Genomic DNA, 26,409 nt, shown 5'->3' on the forward strand with positions numbered 1-26,409 from the left:
ACTGAGAAAAGAAGGTATGAGAGGTTGACCAGAGAGGTTCAAGGCCTTAAGAACAGTTTGCAGTTCTCCCAGGGGGAGGTGGATGTCATGAAAAAGCAGCAAGATAACAAAACACGTAAGTCCACGAGAGATGACATCAGCACTGTCTATAAATCATTATTACAGTTAACTCGGAAAACAGACTTTCTAGAGGGACAATCCAGGAGGAATAACGTTGTTGTGGATGGCATACCGAAGTCTCCATAAGAGACTCGGACGGAGTCTGAGAAGAAAGTTAAAAAACAATATCAAAGAAAAGCTGCAGATAGATCATAGAAAGATTGAGGTGGAGCCACGCCCATAGGTCTGGAAAACCTGTGACGAGCCCAAGTGGCAGACCCAGGCTGATAGGGGTCAAGTTCCCTTAGGTTCAAGGACAAGATGACTGTTCTGGAAAGAGCCAAGAACTTGAGGGGAACCAACATCTTCCTCAACGAGGACTTCTCTGAAGCTGTGCGCCAGAGGTGGAAATAACTTATCCCAGCTATGAAAGCTGCCAGAGAGCGCAAGAACATTGTTTACATCAGCTACAACAAGCTCATTGTCCACCCTCCGACCCAAAAGCCGAGGAGGACTGAGAGAGCCAAGCTTCCGGGTCAGTAGCTTCAACCCAACATCACATATACACAACCTGACACTTACAAGAGCCTGATTGGCTGACTATTAGCTAAAGAATGTTTATTTTATTTTATATATGATGTTGATAAGCTACCCAGGAAAGGGCCACGAATAGCCCATATTAATATGCTGTATGTAGCCTTAGAAATAAGGTTTATGAAATCAATAACTTAATAACATCGGATAACATTCTTATACTGGCCATCTCTGAAACTCACACCGATAATTCATTTGATATAGCAATACAAGGTCATAACATCTACAGGAAAGACAGGAATGCCTATGGGGAAGGTGTTGCGGTATATGTTCAGAGCCATATTCCCTTAAAGCTTAGAGATGATCTCATGTCAAATGTTGTTGACATGCTTTGATTGCAAGTTCACCTGCCTCATCTAAAGCCTCTTATTTTGGGGTGTTGATATAGGCCCCTAAGTGCTAACAGTCAGTAATTGGATAATATGTGTGCAATGCTTGATAGTATGTGTGATGTTAACAGAGAGGTCTATATTCTGAGTGACCTGAACATTGACTGGTTAGCAACTAGCTGTTCTCTCAAGAGGAACCTTCTAACTGTGACTAATGCCTGTGATATGACCCAGGTTATCACTCAAACAACTCGAGTGCATACCAATAGTGTTGGATCTGTGACATCCTCTTGTATTGATAATATCTTTAATAATGCAGTAGAGCTTTGCTCCATAGTAATATCAGTTCCCTAAAGCTGTCGTGACCATAACATTGTGGCAATGATAAGGAAAGGCAAAGTGTCAAAGGTTAGGCCTAAAATAATTTAAAAGAGATCATACAAAATGTTTTCTCAGGACTCTGTTGTTGAAGATGTAAATAAATATATGTTGGTCTGATGTGTATGAGGAAGTGAATCCAGTTGTACAAATATTTCCAGTGCTGCAAGTATTAATGCCAATTGTTAAGAAATTAACTGTGAGAACTCTTAGAGCCCTCTGGATTGATGGGGAATTGAAAAATTGTGTGTTTCAATTAAATTATGCAAATAAGAGGTGGCAATTAAGTCAGGATGCTCAGCTGATTGGTTGGCATACTGTACTATGAATTGAGAGATGTTGTGACTAAACTTAAAAATAATAATAAGAAATTATATTACCAAACCAAGATAAATTACATAAAACACAATGGAACAAGACTTTGAAGTACCTTAAATGGGCAGAAAACCCAACTCATCTCCATCTTTCATTGAAGTTGATGGGTCATTTATAACAAAACCTTTCGATATTGCCAATAATTTCAATGTCTGTTTCACTAGTAAAGTGGAAAAACCCAGAAGTAAAATGACAATGTAATAATGAAAGAGAAGCATTGCTGTTTTGAATTTGGTCAAGGTGGGAAAACTGGTATTATCCATCAATAATGATAAGCCACCAGGTACACACAACCTTGATGGGAAGCTATGGAGAATGGTAGCAGACTGTACTGCCACCCCTATTTGCTAGATCTTTAACCAAATCCTAAAGAAGTGTGTGTGTCCACAGGCATGGAAGGAAACTCAATTAATTCCACTGCCCAAATATAGTTAAGCACCATTTGTTGGCCCCAACAGCCACCCAATCAGTTTTCTGCCTTTTCTTAGTAAACTGATGGGGAAAATTGTGTTTGGCCAAATACAATGCTATTTTTCAGAGAACAAGTTAACTATTGACTTTCAGCATGCATATAGAGAAGGGCACTCAACTTGCACTGCACTGACTACGATGACTGATGATTGGCTAAAGGAAATGAATAATAAGATGATAGTTGGAGCTGTAATTGTTAGATTTCAATGCAGCCATTGATGAAAATCTATGCTATGGCTTTACATCACCTGTCATCACATGGTTGAACAGTTATTTATCCAATAGAACCCAGAGAGTGTTCTTCAATGGAAGCTTCTCTAAAATCGGATTTGTACAGTGTGGTGTCCCTCAAGGCAGTTGCCTTGGGCCGTAACTCTTCTCTGTTTTTACAAATGATTTGCCACTGATCTTACACAAATCTACAATAACTATGTATGCTCCCTACTGTTTATAGCCTCGCTACTGTTATTTTCACTGTATTTTTTACTGTTGTTTTTATTTCTTAACTTATATACCTTGTTATTTAAAAAATAAATAAATAAATAGAAATTGCATTGTTGGTTAGAGCCTGTAAGTAAGCATTTCACTGTAAGGTCTACACCTGTTGTATTTGGTGCACGTGACAAATAAACTTTGATCTGATTCCACAATCTCCATGTCAGCACCCAAAACCCGTGAGCTCACTGACATTTTTTATAAGGAGTTAGTCAGTATCAGAATGGGTGATTCATAATAAACTGGTCTTAAATACATCTGAAACTAAAAGCATTGAATTTGATTCAAAACATTCTCTAAGACCTAAACCTCAAGAGGAGTTGTGTATAAAGAGTGTGACCATTGAGGGAGTTGAGAAAGCTGAACTCATAGATGTAACATTGGTTGTGCAATTAGCATGATCAATATTGACAGAATTGTGGTGAAGATTGGGAGAGGGGTATGTCTGTTTATTAAAATAGATTTTGTTTTGTGTTTAAAAAAAAAAAAAAAAATTATAGCCTCGCTATATTTTTTTTTTACCACAAAATCAACTGTACTAGTTGTTCAGGCTCTGGTCTGGTCCCAACTTAATTACTGTCCGGTAATATGGTCAAGTGCAGCATAGAAATACCTATCAAAGCTAGGCAGCGCGCCTTTCCCTTCACCGCACAGAACTAACATCAGCAACATGCATACCAGTCTTTCCTGGTTGAGGGTTGATGAAAGATGAACTGCTTCTCTTGTTGTTTTTATGATAAGCATGCAATGCAGCTGTAATGTATACTGAACAAAAATGTAACACAACATGCAACAATTTCAAAGATTTTACTGAGTTACAGTTTTGTATTTTTTTATATTTTTTATTTCACCTTTATTTAACCAGGTAGGCTAGTTGAGAACAAGTTCTCATTTACAACTGCTACCTGGCCAAGATAAAGCAAAGCAGTTTGACACATAGATAGATAGATAGATAGATAGATAGATAGAGGTCTTATCCTCTCTTATCCTACCTCATTTGCACATGCTGTATATAGATTTTTCTACTGTATTATTGATTGTATGTTTGTTTATTCCATGTGTAACTCTGTGTTGTTGTATGTGTCGAACTACTTTGCTTTATCTTGGCCAGGTCGCAGTTGCAAATGAGAACTTGTTCTCAACTAGCCTACCTGGTTAAATAAAAATAGGCCATGGTGGCAAAGTAATTACAATATAGCAATTAAACACTGGAATGGTAGGATGTGCAGAATATGAATGTGCAAGTAGAGATACTGGGGTGCAAAGGAGCAAGATAAATAAATACAGTATGGGGTTAGATTGGATGGGGTTAGAGGTAGATTGGATGGGCTATTTACAGATGAGATATGTACAGGTGCAGTGATCTGTGAGTTGCTCTGACAGCTGGTGATTAAAGCTAGTGAGGGAGGTAAGAGTCTCCAGCTTCAGAGATTTTTTGCAGTTCGTTCCAGTCATTGGCAGCAGAGAACTGGAAGGAGAGGCGGCCAAAGGAAGATGAAATCAGTATAATCAGTATAAGGAAATCAATCAATTTAAATAAAATCATTAGACTCTAATCTATTGATTTCACATGACTGGGAATCAGTGGTGGTCAGTTTAAGATGAGGGAGGACAAATGTTATTTTTTATGAGCATGGCCTTATTTCTATTACAGCATATTGGATGACAGTCATTCATATTGTATTCACCCAGCTCAATGTAACAGCGATAGTTTTAGGCTATTACATGATACTCAAATTTTCCCAATACCCATCATGAGGTAGCTACAAACTAGCCTATAAATGAAAGTTTACAATGTAGGTGCACACAGGTCGAGAGAAAATATTTAGGTGACAGACCGTGATACATGGACAGGCAGTGACATATTCAATACCACCTTGTACACTCTTGCCTGCATCTAGCTGATATAGGATTTAATCATTAGTCCAACAATTGCAAATCCCTGTTATGTTTTCGTTTGCTTCCATTTAAGAAAACGGTTTTCAACAGAATCGGCGGAATGAATACACCCCTGATTATGCGTAAACACAGTTCACTTTCATAGCAGCCACATTGTATTTTTAAAATTATTATTATTTGAACCTTTATTTAACTAGGCAAGTTAGTTAAGAACAAATTCTTATTTTCAATGACGGCCTAGGAACAGTGTGTTAACTGCCTTGTTCGGTCGGGGGCAGAACGACAGATCTTTACCTTGTCAGCTCAGGGATTTGATCTTGCAACCTTTCGGTTACTGGCCCAACGCTCTAACCACTAGGCTACCTGCCGCCTTCTCGCATCTATACGCTCTCCTCCTCTCACCTTCTCCCTTCTCTTGTGAACTTCACAAAACCACAACACACAGCCTACATCGTTGTCACCATATTAGCTAATAGAACTAACGTGTTAGTGTACAGTCACTAAGCAGTTTGTCACTTACACAGGTGGGCCCCAGTGGCAATAAATTAATAAAACCAAAAGCTTACCTTGACTTGCAAGAGTTGTTGTGTTGTGTTGGATACTCATAGCCAGCTAGCTAACATAGCATCTCTCTTTTTGAGCACGGTGTTTGCGTAGGCTAAACTAGCTTGCTGCATTTGCTAGTAAACTAAAAGTGAAAAAAAAATAATAATAATCTCTTTCTAGATTCTCCTTAATTTTGGAAGAAATAATTTTTTTCTAAACTTTTCATCTATTGTCTTTCTCTCTCTTTGAGTCAACTACTCACATCATTTTATGCACTGCAGTGTTAGCTAGCTGTAGCTTATGCATTCAGTACTAGATTCATTCTCTTATCCTTTGTTTGGGTGGACAACATGTCAGTTCATGCTGCAAGAGCTCTGATTGGTTGGAGGACGTCCTCCGGAAGATGTCATAATTACTGTGTCAGTTTGTGGAAGGGTGTGAGAACCACGAGCCTCGTAGGTTTTGTATTGGAAGTCAATGTACCCCGAGGAGGATGGGAGCTAGCTGTCCTCCTGCTACACCTTGGTGCTACCCTAAAGAGTACTGTTGAGACTACTGCAGACCATTGCAAAAAGTATGGTTTAATCAGTTATTTGGTGACGTGATTATATTTAGTGTAGTTTTATCTAAAAATAATAACTTTTTTAATGTTTTACTATTTTTATGAAATTCACTAAGGAGGATGGTCGTCTCCTTCCTCCTCTGAGGAGTCTCCACTGCTGGGAATACAGTTATGCATCTGTTGGTCACAGATACACTTCAAAAGTATGTGGTAACCCCTTCAAATTAGTGCATTCGGCTATTTCAGCCACACCCGCTGCAGACAGCCGTAAAAAATTGAGCACACAGCCATACATTCTCCATACACAAACATTGGCAGTATAATTGCCCGTACTGAAGAGCTTAGTGAATGTCAATGTGGCACCGTCATAGGATGCCACTTTTCCAACAAGGCAGTTTGTCAAATTTCTGCTCGGTCTCCCCAACCCCAGTCAACTGTATATGCTGTTATTGTGAAGTGGAATCGTTAGGAGCAACAACGGCTCAGCAGCAAAGTGGTAGGCCACACAAGCTAAACAGAATGAAACTGCTGAAGCGTGTAGCTTGTAAAAATTGTGTGTCTTCAGTTGCAACCGTCACTACTGAGTTCCAAACTGCCTCTGGGAGCAACGTCAGCACAATAACTGTTCATTGGGAGCTTCAAGAAATGGGTTTCCATGGCCGAGCAGTCGCACAAGCCTAAGATCACCATGCCAAGCGTTAGCTGGAGTGGTGTAAAGCTCGCCGCCATTGGACTCTGGAGCAGTGGAAATGCATTCTCTGGAGTGATGAATCCTGCTACACCATCTGGCAGTCTGACGGACAAATCTGGGTTTGGCGGATTCCAGGAGAACGCTACCTGCCCCAATGCATAGTGCCAACTGTTAAGTTAGGTGGATAAAGAATAACGGTCTGGGATTGTTTTTCATGGTTTGGACTAGGACCCTTAGTTTCAGTGAAGGGAAATCTTAACGCTACAGCATACAATGACATTCTAGATGATGGCAACAGTTTGGGGAAGCTTCTCTCCTGTTTCATCATGAAAATGCCCACAACCATACAGAAATGGTTTGTCGAGATCGGTGTGGAAGAACTTGACTGGCCTGCACAGAGCCCTGACCTTTGTTTTGTCGACTTTTTAAAATTGTACAGACAAATTAGCTGTTTTAATCGCGTAAAAATATTGGATAGAAACCTGGTTAGTCTCTCTCGGTCTCTCTCCCCCTCTCTCTCTCTCTCTCTCTCTCTCTCTCTCTCTCTCTCTCTCTCTCTCTCTCTCTCTCCTCATACAAACACCCACATTCACACATTCAATCAGTAATTTTGTTCTTTCCCTCCCTCTCTCTTCCCCTCTCCCTCCCTATCTCTCCCTCCATGTACCTCAGTCTCCCCTCCCCCTCTCCTTCTCTCCCTCCCTCCCTCTCTCCATCTATCTATGTCTCCCTCCCCCTCTCGCTCCCGGTCCTTCTCTCTCTCTCTCTCCCCTCCTGACCTCTCTCTCTCTCTCCCCTTCTTTCCCTCTCTTTTTCTCATTTTCTCTCTCTCTGTCTCACTCCTCTCTCTCCCTTTCCCCCTCTCTCTCCCCCTCCCTCCCCCCATCTCCCTCCCTGAGAATCTGATCCTCTTATTATCTGGGCCTCTCCAGATCGGGACAGTTTGATAAATGGCTGGCTATATTTTCCTTTGCTGTTATTAGGACACAAATCCACTAGCTGTCATTCAGGGCTTCTGGTGTTGTCTGTGTGTGTTTGCCGATCCTGCCTCTGATGAATGGGCTCAATAAATAAGGAGCTGCTACAGTTCATATATCACAGTGGGTGGAGCTCAACTACTGTATGTGTGTGTGTCTCTGTACGTTAAAGAGGACTCCCTCAACCGATAAAGACAGAAAAAAGGTTTTTATGAGAGATTTTTGTTGGAATTGAGCTACACTTTTTGAAGGAAGCTCTCTTAAACACACAAGGGATGACTGATCAAGAGAATGGATAACTGATATTTTTTTCTCCTGATACAACACTAGCATTCTGTTATCAGCACCAAACTAGTTTAAAGGGTTGGAAACATGAGTTTTTACTCAACATTATAATAACAGTGTGATCAAAGACTTAGTTGTAGTTACGATCTGGTTACCTATAATTACAAACAGTTCATGTTTTTGGGTTATTACGTATTTATTAATTACCTTATTTCTGGATATCTTCTAAACTACCCACAATGTGTTATTTCTCAACAACATATGGAGGATCTACTCTGTGCTACCAAGTTCGTATGCGAGCTCGGTAGCTAGTTCAAGCTGGTTAAGGTTAGCCACTAGCCATGCTAGCATGTACGATGAACAAAAATATAAACACAACATGCAACAATTTCTCAATGAGGGACATGTCTGGTGAGTGGAAGAACTGGGACATTTTCAGCTTGGAGTAATTGTGTACAGATCCTTGCGACATGCGGCCATGCGTTATCATGCTGAAACATGAGGTGATGGCGGCGGATGAATGGCACGACAATGGGTCTCAGGATCTCGTGTACGGTATCTCTGTGCATTCAAATTGCCATCGATAACATGCAATTGTGTTCGTTGTCCATAGCTTATGCCTGCCCATACCATAACCCGACTGCCACCATGGGGCACTCTATTCACAACGTTGACATCAGCAAACCGCTGGCCCAGTGAAGCGCCTGCTTCCCCCTCGCTTTGGTTGCTAACTCAGCCTGCACTCTTTTAAACGTTTTACCATCAGATGGGTCCCAGCCATCAATCTGTAAGTCTCTGGTCTCTCTTTGCTTTTAATCTGCACTTATGTTTTGGTTGTATTGTGTTAGTTGTGTTCTAGCTGGTCTCCAGTAGTTCAGCTTTAGTTTGCCAACCATAACTGTAGTGGTTGGCTAGGCTAATAGCTAAATAACTAACTTTCGCTGGCTGGCTAGCTAGCTGCTGGCTAAGATAACTGCATATAGCTAACATTCTTTGATAAATGAAGCTGTAAGCTAGGTGTTGACTCATGCACTGCTAACGTATCGTTAGTAGCCTGGTAGGGCTAAAGTTAGCAGGCTAACAGGGCTAACGTTAGCAGGTTAGTTGGCTAGCAACCTTTCAAGTTGATTTCTAACATTTCAAAAGTATTTGCTGAACATTTTAATTAAAACCTGTAGTCATGAGTGCAAACAATTTGGTTTAATTCGAAGTTATACATTTCAAGTTATTTCTGTTGGAGTTTGCATTATAGTGGATAGGCTGGCTTGCCGGGTCCTCCATATGACATCAATCCCCGGAAAACATTTTCCGACATTTTCTTTGTCATTCTGATTAGCTCTTTTAATTTTAATTTTACCTTTATTTTACTAGGCAAGTCAGTTAAGAACAAATTCTTATTTTCAATGACGGCCTAGGAACAGTGGGTTAACTGCCTGTTCAGGGGCAGAACGACAGATTTGTACCTTGTCAGCTCGGTTTTTCGAACTTGCAACCTTTTGGTTACTAGTCCAACGTACCCTGCTGCTGGCCCAGTGAATGTCATAACTCTTTGTCATAACTTGAAAAAAAGAAGAAAGTCTTGGGACTTTTGATGCATATACTAATACAAATGTTTGTTACATCCGGTTACATTTATTCTACCTAACCTTTAATATGAACCTATTAAAAACGGGCAGAAGCCTCTTCTTTGAAATGCAGTGTGTGTTTGTTCAGCTATGCAGTATGTCAGAGTTCAGTGCCATTGTCCTTATGGGATGTGATTGCTGTTCTTGCTTTCAGATGTGACCTTTTTACGCTGAGAAATTGATTATATACGCCGCCGTAGATGTAGGGTGGCTTTCCAGAATGCGTAGTGGTCTGAGACACTGTCACTTCCCATCGCAGCTGTTAATGCAATGAGTGATCGCACACACACAGCGATCCAGTCGGAACACTCCCTGCCACCCGTTGGCTAGCTTGGTGAAGAATTTAGGCCTCGCCTAGATGACAGTTTAACGTAGGCATACCTAAGAAGATATCATAACCATAGTGTTCTGTATTGTGTACAGGATGTGGTCTGTTAGTCTTTTTGAGATTTATTTGTAGCACAATATATTTATTTGTAGTACAATATATTTAATTGTAGTACAATGACATAATTTGAAAAGGGGTTGTTGCATTTTTATGTACTGGAAATTTTTATGTACTGTGCATTTAGTACCAAAAATGTTACAAACCCATACTGGTCAAAATGCTGTGAGTTAAAGGAAAGGTTCACCCATTTTTAATGTTATATATTGTTTTTATGCATCGCTGAGTGATGTTCTATCGATTCCCTGGGTCATTTCATGTTTTCACGTGTACCTGAGTTATTGGCATTCAAGCGGGCAGCAATTCGGGCCGGTATGATGTAGCACTGTGATAAAGTTTCTCTCACTACACTGGAAGTTAATAGGAATACGACTTTTACATTGTGAAAACGTCTATCATACATGTCAGATTTCAATACTGCTGATGTCATAACTTGGGAGGATGTCTTCTCATATTTTTTGCGATATTCCTACCTGAGAACTTTGTAATTTATTGGAGGGTCTAGTACATTCTTCCTATCTGTCTGTCTGTCTGTCTGTCTGTTTAGTCCAGGGTGCATTGCAAGGTGCCATTGTCAGACATATTATAGAAAGGAGATTGGAATCAAATGAAAGAAGGAGCGTTTAATGCCCCACCCAGCAGGCTGTCGACCAATCGCGTTCCCGTTGTCATGCTGCGTTACGCAGTTGCTAAGCTATTGGTCAAGCATTCCCTTCTCAAAGTATGTCGATAAACGTGCCTATTTTCCTCGAAAGTATGTCATGTCAGAATTTCAAAGCTCGATGATATTACAGAGAGCCAGTTAATTATCTCACATCTCTGTAAAGATTTGCGATGGTGTACTTCTTGGTGACGAAATTTGTGCAAATGTTGGGTTTTTGAGCTAGCGCCCAATAGACTCCCGTTCACGTGCTACTTGTCCCAGAATCATCCAGAATGCACCATGCGGCCCATTGACGTAGCATGGGCTTTGTTTTCCATCCCCTCAAAGTATGTCTGCTGTTGAGAATGTTAGACTCCACTCTGTGAGGCATCTTCAGGTTGAACATGGTGAGATTGGGGACTCCTAAACTGATAGTGCAGTTTGTTTAGATGATTTTACAGCTAACTAGCTACTTTACATGCTGATATTTTTATTTGGTGTTATTGTGTGTAGCTATGTTTGCTAGCTAGCCAGCCAGCCAGCCCGTAGGGAGACCATTACATAGTTGACTTGAGCTGAAAAAAGATTTCCACAATGATTTTCCATGTTGTTACCAACCTTATTATTACGCTAAAATGAAACATTTGTTCACAAAAAAATATTGTTCTCACATATTAGTGTTAAATTAAAGAAATGAGTGGTTTTTGGTGGATTCTTCCATTAATATTTGTGAATTTAGCATTTTAAATTTTGCCAGCTATCCTTTTAACTAACGGTACAACTGCATGCTATATCACACCTACCTTTGTCTGTGTTTCCTGCTAACACCTTGTTCCAGTTGCGTAGCGACACTATCTACAATGGAATGCACTTACACTTCTCCTCCTTCCGCTCCGCACCTGTTTTCACACTTCCCATGTTTCCCCTTTTCTTTCTTTCCCTTCCCTTTCTTTTTCCCTCCTTTTGTCTGCCTATCTGTCTCTCTGTCTGTCTGTCTGTCTGTCTGTCTGTCTGTCTGTCTGTCTGTGTGCAGGTGACTTCTATTCCCTTCTGTCCAAACTCCTAGGCGAGAGCGAGGACGTAGTCCACGTGCATAAGTATACGCCCGGCGAGGCGCAGAGTGCCCAGGCCAAACTGGTGGCTCAGATTGATAGCATAATTCAAAAGAAGGACCTGGGCTGGCCCAGTCCCAGACTAGGCTTCCTGGACAGAGAGGATGCTATACTGGTGAGGGACAGAGTGCACAAGTTTCACCAGTTAGAGGCTACGGCCAGGCCTCCCGGGAGCAAGCTAATGCCAGCTAACGCCCTGGTCGAGATTGACGATGATGATGAAGAAGAAGGTGGGTTTTCCGGGGGGGTGACATCAACCGTGTTTGAAAGACGTCTTTTTGCTTTGGCATGTGTCAATTCCAAGGCATGCCCTTATGTGATTTCAAATTATTATTATTTTTTTAAATTTATTATTATTCCCATGTCCTCCCATTTCATTGCGCTCATTAATCCGGTATAGTGAGGTTCCACATAATCACCCAGTGTTGGCGCTATAGCCTACATGCTGATGAGACTGGAAGTGTTGCTGGTCCAGGGATAACTTTAGGCTCTGAACGAACTGGTTCAGATTAAGAGACATGAAGCAAAGGCTGACTCCAGACCAGTGTTTAGCATGCCCAATTTTGGCTCTATTCTCAGAGGTGATTTGATTGATTGATTGATTTATGGATTGAAATTATTAGACCATTTAAAAAAAAAAACACATACAGTACATAAGGGCGCTCCGCCACGTACAATTTTTAAGAAAATTGTCAAGATTTACACAAAGCTTAAAGGAGTTGAAATAAGACTAGATTAGGACTTCCTTGTGTGTTTCTTTCCCCTTTGTAACATCCCTCTCTTTGTTGTTAAAACAAAGCTTGCTGACAGCTGCAAAAAAAATCTAATTGAACGTTTCGCTTGAGTAGGTTCCCTTACTCAATACCAATTGAGTTGTATGTTTTTTTTTGTCTTTTGTACCAACCAGCTGTTAGCGAGGCGGAGCTCTTGTTGTGACTTGCCCAATTCCAGTTTCCATGTCAAATCTCAAACGACATCAGGGATACGTTCTATCGGCCCGCCCGTCCCGGCTCTATCAATCCGGTGTGGAAAATCCAATTACCAACACAAACGGGTGTAAATTAATTTGATTTCATGCATATGCTCCTGTTTTTGGGGGCGGTGGAGAGAAGACCGGTTGGAGCGCCTTGTTGACTCCCGGCCAGACTTTAACCAACTAATTGCCATTCCTCTCCACATCATACCATGACTTATTCATACAGCAGAGAGGCTTTCAGCTGTTTGTCTGAGGGTTGGTGCCCCAGTCGTACCTTTGAGTGCAGAAACTGCCTAGGGAAGTCAGCCAGCCAGCGTGGAATGGAGTTGCAGGCAGTGAATGTTGGCATTTTGAACATCGACTGGGTCGTGTGGTATTTGAAGATGTAAATCTGAGTTTTTCTGTGAAAGAGGATATTTGAAAAGGGCTTATGTTCTTCTATATGACGTCTTCATATACATTACGTAAGCCCGACGGCACTTTACATCATCATTCATTACTTGTCATAAATCGAATTGAAGTAAACATTTTGTTGTTGTGAATGTGAAACCCTTTTTAGGCTTTGGCCTACCGACTTTTCAACCACGTTTTAAGCAGATACTAAAATCCCCTCAATGATTCTTGATTGAAAATGCCATCCCCGCGACATGATAGGTTCTTTTCAATCATCAAACCGTTTTAATAAGGCGACGAGGTGTCCTGAGGTGTTCACTACACCTGATTGCTTATCCAGTGCTGGTGTTTACGTTCAACTGGATGTTTGACCTTTTGACCCCATTTACAGTACAGTAATGCCTTCTAGCCAAATGTCGGTCCAACCAACAATTCACAAAGTCTCTCTTGCAGCCGTTGATCTTGTTTTGTTTTTATTTATCAGAAGTTTGCAGAGTATGTTTGTGGTTGTGTGCGACATGCTCACGCTTCATTATTCTGTAGATTAATATGATTATATGCATCATTACATGTTATTGCACTCTGCTCTGTCTTATTAGCCCTATAATGAAAACCTCAATGTGGTTTCATTTCATTAGCTAAACTGTTGCAGTTAATTTTTAACCAATGCTAGCAATTTCGAAAATGTTTTTGGTCGAGGGCCATAAGACATGCTTTAACATAAGCTTTGTCTCATTATGTGTTTACTTATGTCTAGTAATTGTCTACAGTGAATGGTCTTTGACCTAGTTACCATATCAACGAGAGAAGAGCACGAGCAGGAAAATCCACTCAAGCAACTAAATGTGAATAGATTTTTCAGGCTAATGTGTCAATAGTAGCCAGAAATGTGTTTACGTTCACTTCCATTAGACTCACAGCAACCTGTTGTTTGAGCTCAGCGGCCTATCATCCTCCACTGTCCTTTCAAGCAATTCCAAAAATGGTGTCTTGCTGAATGCAGATGTTTTTTATTTATTTTATTTAACCTATATTTATTTAGGAAGTCCCATTTGAAGTCGGAATACTTATTTTACAAGGGAGACCTGGCAATGTACAGTGTATGTCAAATCATTCCGCTTTAGATTAATCCAAACTATTAGCAGATTGGCAGATTATTAGGAAACAGTGGGTGATGACGGGAGACGAGATCATTGCACCGGGGCGGCTAGGAATCTATTTGGTTTACATTACCCCATGCTAACGAACGACTTGCCAGATGTCATTTTTCCCTCCTTTTAAACGACCCTATGGCATTGTTAAGCTGACCACAGGTTTCTGGCGTTCCTCTCTCTCTCTCTGTGTGTGCGTGTGTGTGTGTGTGTGTGTAGAGTACCATCTGGAAGAGGTGACGGACTGGCCGGAGAGCCCACTCCAGCTGGGTCAGGTGTCCGGTTTGGCCCTGGACTCAGACGACAACCTAGTCATCTTCCACAGGGGAGACCACCAATGGGGGGTTAAGTAAGTAGCTATGATGATGTTACATATACAGTCGTGGCCAAAAGTTTTGAGAATGACACAAATATTAATTTCCACAAAGTTTGCTGCTTCAGTGTCTTTAGATATTTTTGTCAGATGTTACTATGGAATACTGAAGTATAATTACAAGCATTTTATAAGTGACAAAGGCTTTTATTGACAATTACATTAGTTGATGCAAAGAGTCAATATTTGCACTGTTGACCCTTCTTTTTCAAGACCTCTGCAATCCGCCGTGGCATGCTGCCAATTAACTTCTGGGCCACATCCTGACTGATGGCAGCCCATTCTTGCATAATCAATGCTTGGACATTGTCAGAATTTGTGGGTTTTTGTTTGTCCACCCACCTCTTGACGATTGACCACAAGTTCTCAATGGGATTAAGGTCTGGGGAGTTTCATGGCCATATAAAATCAAATCAAATCAAATTTTATTTGTCACATACACATGGTTAGCAGATGTTAATGCGAGTGTAGCGAAATGCTTGTTCTTCTAGTTCCGACAATGCAGTAATAACCAACAAGTAATCTCACTAACAATTCCAAAACTACTCTCTTATACACAGTGTAAGGGGATAAAGAATATGTACATAAAGATATATGAATGAGTGATGGTACAGAGCAGCATAGGCAAGATAGTTAGGGCAGTGTGCAGTGTGGTTGAGATTGCATCGTCTGTGGATACCCAAAATAACAATGTTTTGTTCCCCGAGCCACTTAGTTATCACTTGTGCCTTATGGCAAGGTGCTCCATCATGCTTGAAAAGGCATTGTCATCACTACACTGTTCCTGGATGGTTGGGAGAAGTTGCTCTTGGAGGATGAGTTGGTTCCATTCTGTATTCATGGCTGTATTCTTAGGCAAATTGTGAGTGAGCCCATTCCCTTGGCTGAGAAGCAACCTCACACATAAATGGTCTCAGGATGCTTTACTGTTGGCTTGACACAGGACTGATGGTTGCGCTCACCTTGTCTTCTCCGGACAAGCTTTTTTCCGGATGCCCCAAACAATCGGAAAGGGGATTCATCAGAGAAAATTACTTTACCCCAGTCCTCAGCAGTACAATCCGTGTACCTTTTGCAGAATATCAGTCTGTCCCCGAAGTTTTTCCTGGAGAGAAGTTGCTTCTTTGCTGCCCTTCTTGACACCAGGCCATCCTCCAAAAGTCTTCGCCTCACTGTGCGTGCAGATGCACTCACACCTGCCTGCTGCCATTCCTCAGCAAGCTCTGTACTGATCCCGCAGCTGAATCAGCTTTAGGAGACGGTCCTGGTGCTTGCTGGACTTTCTTGGGCGCCCTGAAGCCTTCTTCACAACAATTGAACCGCTCTCTTTGAAGTTGTTGATGAGCCGATAAATGGTTGATTTAGGTGCAATCTTACTGGCAGCAATATCCTTGCCTGTGAAGCCCTTTTTGTGCAAAGCAATGATGACGGCACGTGTTTCCTTGCAGGTAACCATGTTTGACAGAGGAAAAACAATGATTCCAAGCACCACCCTCCTTTTGAAGCTTCCAGACTGTTATTTGAACTCAATCAGCATGACATAGTGATCTCCAGCCTTGTCCTCGTCAACACTCATGATGTCAGCTGGTCCTTTTGTGGCTGAAATGCAGTGGAAATGTTTTTTGGGGATTAAGTTTATTTGCATGGCAAAGAGGGACTTTGCAATTAATCTGATCACTCTTCATAACATTCTGGAATAAATGGAAATTGCCATCATACAGACTGAGGCAGCAGACTTTGTGAAAAATAATATTTGTGTCATTCTCAAAACTTTTGGCCACGACTCTACTGTTATACCTTTTCCCTACTGTAATGTTTATCTGAGAGAGGACCACTGTCTTCTTTATTTAACCAGAAGATCTCTTAAAGGTGCACTCCGGGATCTTAAGCACAACAAATTCGTAAACATATTGCACAAATTGGGTAAAGTAGTACACAAAAAACAGGGACTTGTTTTGAGAGTACTTCTTTAAAGTTCTACTGTCTAAAGAGATACCTGGCAAGAATGTCAGTAAAGAAATGTATTACAGTGTGTAGGCTACTGAGGCGAAACACAACACAAACAACTCTCTCAAAGACAAAAACTTTTACAGTTTGCATTCAATGTTTCCTCTAAATGCACTGAGAAGCGGCGCACCGCCGCTACTAAATCGTGGCTGCCACTGCAAAAATTGTTTGCAGGAATCTTGCATTAAAACTGTCAAATGTTCTCTGCTCCATGGCAAAAATGTGCAGATGTGCTTTAAAACAGCAAAATGTTGTCTCTGCTGCCAAGAGAAGGGCCTCTAAAATCGCGCCATTGCCCACGCCGGGGTTTCCGTCAGCCGCTAATGGCCGTAAAAAAATATATAGAAGAGCCGATAAATAAAATTGGCACCGGCCAATTGTCCAGGAGAAGAAAAACATTCCCATTGCGAAATAATGCTTTTTAGCCTATTCAAAATCCAATTAAATAAATTCAAAGTTTATTGGTCACGTGCGCCGAATACAGCAGGTGTAGACCTTACAGTGAAATGCTTACTTACAGGCCCTAACCTAGAGTGCGAGATTTTTAAGTAAAAATTGGTATTCGGTGACGTAAATACCAGTTGATGTAAATATATTTGACCAGTCAATGCTTATCTGTCTATGGGTTAATTTGCATAATTCCGTGGAATTTAATTTGCCTGTGTCATGTATCTTATTTATCACACATACAGCATACAGAGCCTTTGAGCTTGAGCCAAATGGACATTTGCTCTTAGTCTACTGCCATGTGTGCATTGCTGCACTAATAATGTTAAGAAATAATGGTTTATCAACATTAAAAAAATAATGATGTATCCCAGGCCTACTGGTTGTATGAATTTGTGATCTATCGTCCCACAACAGTCCCAATCTGTTTAGGCACGTTCGTTCTTGACAAGCTGACCAGTAGAATAGATCAACTTTTCTGCTATGGGGGAAAGTAGATTGACAGGGGCTTATAGGTGGCGTGTCGATTAAGGCTAAGGGAAGGTTTCCCTAAGTAAATTATATAGCTTAATTAGCCAACTTCTGTCTCTACATAAAATCATTCAAAATAGCCAACTAATGCATGATTTGGCCAGAGGATCATTAGCATACCCAAGCCTTAAAAAATTGCATTGCCTACAGTCTGAGCGAAAGGCAACGTGCGCAATTTGTTCAGCGTGCGTTGCAAATTCCAAATACAGTTGAAGTTGGAAGTTTACATACACTTAAGTCATTAAAACTTGTTTTTCAACCACTCCACACATTTCTTGTTAACAAACTATAGTTTTGGCAAGTCGGTGAAGACATCTACTTTGTGTATGACACAAATAATTCACTGTATCACATTTCCAGTGGGTCAGTAGTTTACATACACTAGGTTGACTGTGCCTTTAAACAGCTTGTAAAATTCCAGAAAATGATGTCATGGCTTTAGAAGCTTCTGATTGGCTAATTGACATAATTTGACTCAATTGGAGGTGTACCTGTGGATGTATTTCAAGGCCGACGTTCAAACTCAGTGCCTCTTTGCTTGACATCATAAGAAATCAGCCAAGTCCTCAGAAAAATAATTGTATAATTGTAGACTTCCACTAGTCTGATTCATCAATGGTTCATCAATTTCCAAATGCCTGAAGGTGCCACGCTCATCTGTACAAGCAATAGTACACAAGTATAAATACCATGGGACCACACAGCCGTCAAACCGCTCAGGAAGGAGACGCCTTCTGTTTCCGAGAGATGAACATACTTTGGTGCGAAAAGTGCAAATCAATCCCAAAACAACAGCAAAGGACCTTGTGAGGATGCTGGAGGAAACAGGTACAAAAGTATCTATTTCCACAGTAAAACGAGTCCTATATCGACATAACCTGAAAGGCCGCTCTGCAAGGAAGAAGCCACTGCTCCAAAACCGCCATAAAAAAGCGAGACTACGGTTTGCAACTGCAAATGGCGACAAAGATTGTACTTTTTGGAGAAACATCTTCTGGTCTGATGAAACAAAAATAGATCTGCTTGGCCATAATGATCATTGTTATGTTTGGAGGATAAAGGGGGGAAGACTTGCAAGCCGAAGAACGCCATGCCAACCGTGAAGCACGGGGGTGGCAGCATCATGCTGTGGGGGTGCTTTGCTGCAGGGGGGACTGGTGCACTTCACAAAATAGATGGCATCATGAGGTAGGAAAATTATGTTGATATATTGAAGCAACATCTCAAGACATCAGTCAGCGAGTTAAAGCTTGGTCGCAAATGGGTCTTCCAAATGGACAATGACCCCAAGCACACTTCCAAAGTTGTGGCAAAATGGCTTAAGGACAACAAAGTCAAGGTATTGGAGTGGCCATCACAAAGCCATGACCTCAATCCTATAGAAAATTTGTGGGCAGAACTGAAAAGGCGTGTGCGAGAAAGGAGGCCTACAAACCTGACTCAGTTACATCAGCTTTGTCAGGAGGAATGGGCCAAAATTCATCCAACTTATTGTGGGAAGCTTGTGGAAGGCTACCTGAAACGATTGAACCAAGTTCAACAATTTAAAGGCAATGCTACCAAATACTAATTGAGTGTATGTAAACTTCTCACCCATTGGGAATGTGCTGAAATAAATCATTCTCTCTACTATTATTCTGACATTTCACATTCTTAAAATAAAGTGGTGATCCTAACTGACCAAAGACAGGGAATTTTTTTACTGGGATTAAATGTCAGGAATTGTGAAACACTAAGTGTATTTGGCTAAGGTGTATGTAAACTTTCGACTTCAACTGTAGATGATTGTTGAGTTGCTACTCTCAGTGAAAAGGTCCGTCCATGCATATCGCACTATTTCAAAAGTACAATTGCGGGAAAACATAGTTTGAGTAATCAAAATGATGAACTTAGTGGCCTCCCGGGTGGCGCAGTGGTCTAAGGCACTGCATCGCATTGCTAGCTGTGCCACCAAAGACTCTGGGTTCGAGCAGCCGGCTGCGACCGGGAGGTCCATGGGGCGACGCACAATTGGCCTAGCCTCGTCCGGGTTAGGGAGGGTTTGGCCGGTAGGGAAATCCTTGTCTCATTGCGCACTAGCGACTCCTGTGGCGGGCCGGGCGCAGTGCGCGCTGACCAGGTCGCTAGGTGCACGGTGTTTCCTCCGACACATTGGTGCAGCTGGCTTCCGGGTTGGATGCGCGCTGTGTTAAGAAGCAGTACGGCTTGGTTGGGTTGTGTTTCGGAGGATGCACAGCTCTCGATCTTCGTCTCTCCCGAGCTGGTACTCTACTTTTAGCGATGAGACAAGACAGTAACTACTAACAATTGGATACCACGAAATTGGGGAGAAAAACAGGTAAAAAAAATAAATACAATTGTATCAACTTAATTGAGCGAACAACAGTAGGCCTATAGTCTATCTTGTTGGCACCAGCGAGAGCATCGGCCATGCCCCTGGTGAGTGCTCACTGCGCATATTCACGCTTAATCAGCGTTGGCTCAGTGCCGCTTAAAAGTTTGTTTTTGGACAGTGGACGTCATATTCATTTTGTGTCTCCCCTTCTCGTAGGCCTGTTATATGGACAACATTGCTTTTATTGATTGTTAGTCCGTGTCAGTAGTCTACCCTGTAATTTGTCGTATTAAAAAAGATTCTGCTAATGTCTCCAGTCATATGAAGTGCAGTTGAATTACTTTAAATATGTTTTTCCCAATGCAAAGAAAGACGACACGTTAACGTTATGTTGTCAGTCATGCATGGAACGAACAATTTTGCGAACAGTGATTGAGATATATTATTATCCTAAATTATGACTATCCAATATACTCATCACATTACCCTTACAAAAGGACTGCAGTTTTGAAACTGCTGTTAAATTGCAGAAACTGCAGTTGACTGTGGTGTTTTCGATGCAGTAATATACTATAATATTATACTGCACTCTAACTGCAGTTACACTGCAAAATTACTGTAGTAAAACATAAATAATATTTGGGACACAGTATTTGCAGCATACTGCAGCTACACTGCAGTCTGACTGCAATCTTTTTTTGAAAGGCTAGGAATAGAAGGCCATCTTCTTCTCCACTCTTCAAGTCTGCAAATGCAATGATGTATGGAATGTTTTGTTATAAAGATGCATTTTTATGGTGAAAATGTGCTCCCCTAAACTTGGAACTCGCACTCTGCCGATGCATAGACTAGTGATTTAGCTGTTCATTACTTGTCTTGTTGGCTGAGGAAAAGTAAATGTGGACAGTTATGCCGCATTCACGTGCTAGTCGGAACTAGGAAAACTTTGGAAATATCCATCTTGCTAACTGGTTTGAACGTAGCACATGTTTAACTACAACCTATTAGCGAGTCGAACATTTCTGAGTTTCCTAGTTCCGACTAGCACGCGAACGCGATGTCATTCTAACGCCTTCAAAGTGCGGGGTAAGGACACACGTCATTACCTCCTCGATTTGCACGTTCTGTTAAGACGAATTACCATAATCTTAGTGTGATTTCTGTCATTCTGATCACCGTGGCTGGATGCCCTAATTAGGTTACCTGTACACTTCTCAAATGTCCCGTAAATTAAAATGCTGCCGGTCAAATGCCCAATGCCACATTTTCATTACGGAAACCTTGGCCCACGCCCACTTTCACCTCTGCTGAAAAAAATCCTAGGATAAACATTGGCATTGTCTTGCATTGCAACACTTCCAAGTCTGATCTTTAGAAAGCTGGAAATCGATGTTCCTGGTGCTGGTGCTTAATATTCAGACAATGACACCATTTCCTCTCATCTCAGTCTATTGGAGCTTAATATTCAGATCATGACACCATTTCCTCTCATCTCAGTCTATTGTGAAGTGCTCCATACAACTACTCAGACATTTTTGACTTTATCAGACTGTCAGCGATGTCCAAATACTGTTAAATGGACTTTTGGACCGGAGATAATTTAGACCTATCACCTATGTCTACTTACCCACATCCATTCAGATCAGTGGTGAATGGAATGCAAGGGGGACAAGCCATTTAAGAGTGTTGGGATATTTTCCCTTGTCTGTCCACTGTGCAAACAAACTGCAAACAAACAGACTTTTGAGATAGGCTCCAGGCACAGGCACAAACCAGTTTAGTGAGGCTGAAGTAATGGATAATTGCAAATAGATCGTCCCTTCTCTCAAAAAGGAAGTCCCTTCTCTCAAATGATCCGGTTTTACTTTCCTCCAAATCAGATAAGACTTTTATGTAGATAGTAGTGCATCCCTTTAAGGCTGTGTGGGTTTGTCCTAAATGGAACCCTTTCCCAGTTTAGTGCACTACTTTTGACCAGGGCCCACTATGTCGGGAATAAGGTGCAATTTGGGATGCAGCCTGCATCTCTTGATGTTTGGCAGGCTGAGCCCAAGGTTCCTTCTGTCTTTATGTTTCAAACTGTTTGTTTTGTTCAGAGGGAGCGATAGGGATACAGTCTGTAGACTGGAGTCAGTAATTGGGGCACTGTGTTCCTCTAGTGTTCAGGGTTGTAACCTGTCACTAGGCCAGGAATATGTAGACCCCCCCCATGCAAATTCAAACCTCTCCCAGGTGTTTTGATTAGCATAAATAGACAGGCAATCTGGGCAAAGTGATGAAAGAGTGAAGACGCCATCAGCTTTGGTGATGTGTTTTTAAAATAAAAAACTGGTTTCTGAAGTCGTGATTGTAACTTTTGGTAACAGTAACCAAGGCTTCCATCCAACCTTTTTTGTGAGTAAAGTACATGTCAGATAAAACATTTAATGACGGCAAATGTCGACAAAACAAAATACACTAGACAAGGTGGGATTTTTTTTGTGTCGGTACAATGAATTATGCGAGAAATGTTGGTGGAAGCTCTTTTATGGACAACAACCATCATATCAAAGTAAACTTGGGAGTCACACAATGACATGTTGTGTGGTCCTCCCGCTTCGACTCATCAGGATGCGTGTAGTTTACTAGGAAATAGAAGAAATACATTATGATAAACTTCACAGGGTGGTGAAAGTGCACTGTGATGAGCTTGATGCTCCATTCCAATAAATATCGAGGGTTTTATATAATGCAATATTTCTTGCGAGAAAACCATCAGTAGAGTTCCATCAGCGATGGAAACCCATTTAACTTGTATTTTTTATTTGGGTACATGTGAATTTAACCGCAAAAGGTATTTTATGTGGACTATGTCATCACACACAGTACTTTATCTGAAACATATCAATTTGATGGAAACATCTCTGAAAATGTGGATTTTATAATATTTACATGAAAATTGGTTGCCAATTGGATGGAAACCGAGCTAGTGTAGTATAGGGATCACATATTAGGCACTAATTTTGCAGTTTATACGTGTGTATAGAAATAGCTTATTAGGCATTCATCTTATTATCATCAATTTACTAGGCCTTGAATTGGTGACTATAATGATTTTCTAACAGTTGGAAGCTTAGTCCTCTTTTGTGAAATCAGTTTGTGATGAATGGTGAGTGTAGATATTGGCTTTGATTCACTCCCCTTAACAACACGTTTTTAAAGTAAACAAGAGCATAAAACATTTTTGTCTCTGTTTTTAAATGTATCGTTGTAAAAAGCGTAGTGAAGAAGATTCACAATAATTGAGTTTACAACAAAAACATGTTTTTTTTTAATGACCAAACCGTGTTATTTCTAAATATATATAAAATAAAATTTTAACCTATTTAACTCGGCAAGTCAGTTAAGAAGAAATTCTTATGTACAATGACGGCCTACCCCCGGCCAAACCCAGACGGCGCTGGGTCAATTGAGCGCCGCCCTATGGGTCTCCCGATCACAGCCGGTTGTGATACAGCCTGGAATCGAACCAGGCTCTGTAGTGGCGCTTCTAGCACTGAGATGCAGTGCCTTAGACCGCTGCACCACTTAGTCTCAATTAGCCTAATCATTGCCTGGCTTTTGAGCTTCCCTCTTCCTACTGCTGACCATGACCATATCAGAGTCAATTTGAAGGGCCTAATTAGTTATCCCAGTGCATGTGTCCAGCTCCAGTGATGTGGCCCATATCAATTACAGGAATGTGCCATATTAAAGGTAGAATATGCAGAAATCGCTCCGCCATTTCCTGGTTGCTAAAATTCTAATAGTTCTCCTAATTTCAGTTTGTGACAAAACAAGCAATGTATAGAGCATCATTGTTCCTAAATGCTGTGAAATATATTTTCAATAACCAAAAATATTGTATTTTTCAGCTACTACGTAAAACTAAACTTAAGAACGGGAAGCATAGAGAGAGTGCACATAGAACATATCTTACTGCTTCTTAGACCTGCTTTCAATGAGAATAATAATCTATAACTACATTTCTATGTGAATTTGGTCTTGTCACCCAAAAAGTTACATATTGCAGCTGTCATGTCTTTACTATCATTAAATGAAGACTTTTAGTTTTTATCAAAGATCCTCTGTAATTGGTATTACGCGATTAAACTGATTAATCATGCAACTGTAATTAACTAGGAAGTCGAGGGCACCAAAGAAAATATTCAGATTACAAAGTTATAATTTTCCTAATATAACTTTTCAGATATTTTATAACTGATCAATTAGTCTTCGAATTAATGAATTATTTGCTTTACCTCACGTTAGTCTCATTCCAAACGTCACGTAAATTGTTGGTTATCTGCACGAACCCAGTCTTCACTATGAGTCATCCATACATTAATTGTCTTAAATCATTTATTTATTAACTAAGTCATTCACAGAACTGCATAAACAAACAAACAAAGTAAAAATGGTTACAAGAAATGATAGGGGAATGTGCCCTGGTGGGCTAAACCGGCATGGCGGTTTGTTGTACAAAAGGGAGGTGGGGGTCGACTGAGATGACAACACACAGTTGATAATTATAACAATTGAAATGCTAATCCTTTGCACATGAACGCTCACTCATTCTGGAACAATTGCCATCAATATATATATTTACGCTCAGTGTGTCTTCTTGATCGTGGAAAAGTTTGTTTCTGTTGGAGAGTTTCCGTCCACACTCTCTCTCTCTCTCTCTCTCTCTCTCTCTCTCTCTCTCTCTCTCTCTCTCTCTCTCTCTCTCTCTCTCTCTCTGTCATGGTTAGAATGGATTGTTCAGAGTGACATTCATTCATTTCGTTATAGATGTTTCCCCCGTCTTCGTTCTTCATGTTCAATGATACCGAATTCCTAGCTGCAGACTAGTAATTAATATCAAAGACTTGTTCTTATTCTGTCGGTATCGATAGTCTAAGAGTTTAACCACGTGGTATGGTTAAAAGATTCAGCTATCGTCTCAACCTTTGTCCTCTCGTGATTGAGAGAAAACATGGTCTGTTACCTTTGTCCTCTCATAATGGAGAAAAACATGGTCTGTTGAGGAATTCTCAAGGTTGGGGTTTTATTTGGAATTGCAGAAAAGTGCCTGTCCCAGGATGCCCAACCCTAACTGGGCTCATGGGTGGTCCTCTGATTTAGTTAAACTCAAAATGGAATTGGAGTTTCCTCCATTAAACAGTCCAAAATCACATTACACAATTTTACAAACAGTATCATCCTCACTCATTCATCTTATACAACAATTAGATGTAAACCTCATATCTGAGGCTATTATATAAACAGCGTTATGGTAATGTGGCCGCACCGACTCTCATGAGTTTTACAAACTTGTACCAAACGGACCAGTTCGTAGCTGGATTCTTCACCGATCTTTTATACCTTCTCCGGAACATACATTTTTCGGACCTCAAGTACTGTGAGGTGGAAGATATTCCTTTGTTCTCTATGAAACTTCACTCTGTCTCTATACTGTGTGGCCATGCGGCAGGATCTTCCTGGAATTTACGACCTCTCTGACCACAGCAGCCTAGTTGTAGGAGGCAGGGAGAGGGAGATGGGGCTTGCTGTACTCAAAGAGGGAAAAGCCATGACACAGCTTTAAAATATTTTACACAAAAAATGTATTTTAGTGTTTTGTTCATTAGTCCACTGTTGATATGGTTCCAGAAAAATGTGCTTGTCAGCAGTTAAGTTATAACTTTCAGTACAAATTAAAATGTCATGACATACTAAAATATGTTTTAGAAGAAAAATATCCCTTTAACTGGCCAAGACTCTCCCTGTGAAATAACATAAATTTCATGAGCCGCCAACAGGAGCCACCATGCGCTAACAGGCAAAAGCTAATTCCGCTAACTGCCCTTGCCTCAGTGCTCTTAAGACTCTGGAGCCAGATGAGAGGGGAAAATGAATTAGCTAGGTCATTAGGTGAGGACGGATAGTCCCTCTCTATATCATTCATCAGTATACACCCCAGCTACAGTTCGTTGTTTACTGCTATCCTACCTTAAACTCGTTAAGGTCTTGTAGCCGATGTTGTCCTGCGTAAATCATCAAAAAGTCAAAAGTTCAGGGATGTGAACAAATGTGTCCCAGGTGGTGTTCATTGACGAACGCAGTTTTGTTTCATAGACTAGATAGAGGCGTGATTTATTATATATTCTGTGCTTACTCCACTATAGGGACATTACTGCGTTTGTTAGGTATAAGGCATTGTTTTTCTATCGAGGAGTCCACAGGGAGTTCTAGAATGAAAGTGAGGGATCGGAAACCAAGAGTGAAAGTTGGGGGTCCTCTGTTATTTTTTGGTGAATTCCAGAAGGGACGGATTATAGCAGGGACTCAGGAAGAGTTCAAGGTATTTGTTTAAGTATTTGGGATTGTTTGAGTGAATCATTTGTACGATTTTGTCACTTTTGTGTCCGTGTCGCCTCCCCCTTTGATGGAAACCTCCTGATTAAGTAATAGCGTTCCCCTTCAAACAAACAAAACAAATATGACTTGCAGAGTCATCACATTTTTGTTGTTATACATTTATTTGAGTTACTACGTCCCAAATGGCACCCTATTCCCTATATAGTACACTACTTTTGACCAAGGGCTCTGGTCAAAAGTAGTTCATGATAGAGTAGGTAATAGTGAGCCGTTTGGGGCACCCAACACC

The 26,409-nt window shown here is 40.9% G+C and overlaps 1 protein-coding gene across 4 annotated transcripts in view; it reads left to right on the plus strand.

Annotated features, from left to right (window-relative positions):
• pam (peptidylglycine alpha-amidating monooxygenase) overlaps positions 1 to 26,409 on the plus strand; it is a 140,735-nt gene that overhangs the window by 83,212 nt on the left and 31,114 nt on the right. For 3 of the 4 annotated variants that reach the window (XM_064943538.1, XM_064943537.1, XM_064943539.1), the window contains one exon: positions 14,266 to 14,395. In XM_064943538.1, coding sequence (XP_064799610.1) covers positions 14,266 to 14,395 — 130 coding nt within the window. Of the gene's footprint in view, positions 1 to 11,447; positions 11,757 to 14,265; positions 14,396 to 26,409 lie in introns of all 4 variants that reach the window. The other variant, XM_064943540.1, reaches the window with a different exon arrangement.

The sequence above is a fragment of the Oncorhynchus masou genome, chromosome 28 (genome assembly GCF_036934945.1).
Source record: "Oncorhynchus masou masou isolate Uvic2021 chromosome 28, UVic_Omas_1.1, whole genome shotgun sequence".
In the NCBI taxonomy this organism is placed as follows: Eukaryota; Metazoa; Chordata; class Actinopteri; order Salmoniformes; family Salmonidae; genus Oncorhynchus; species Oncorhynchus masou.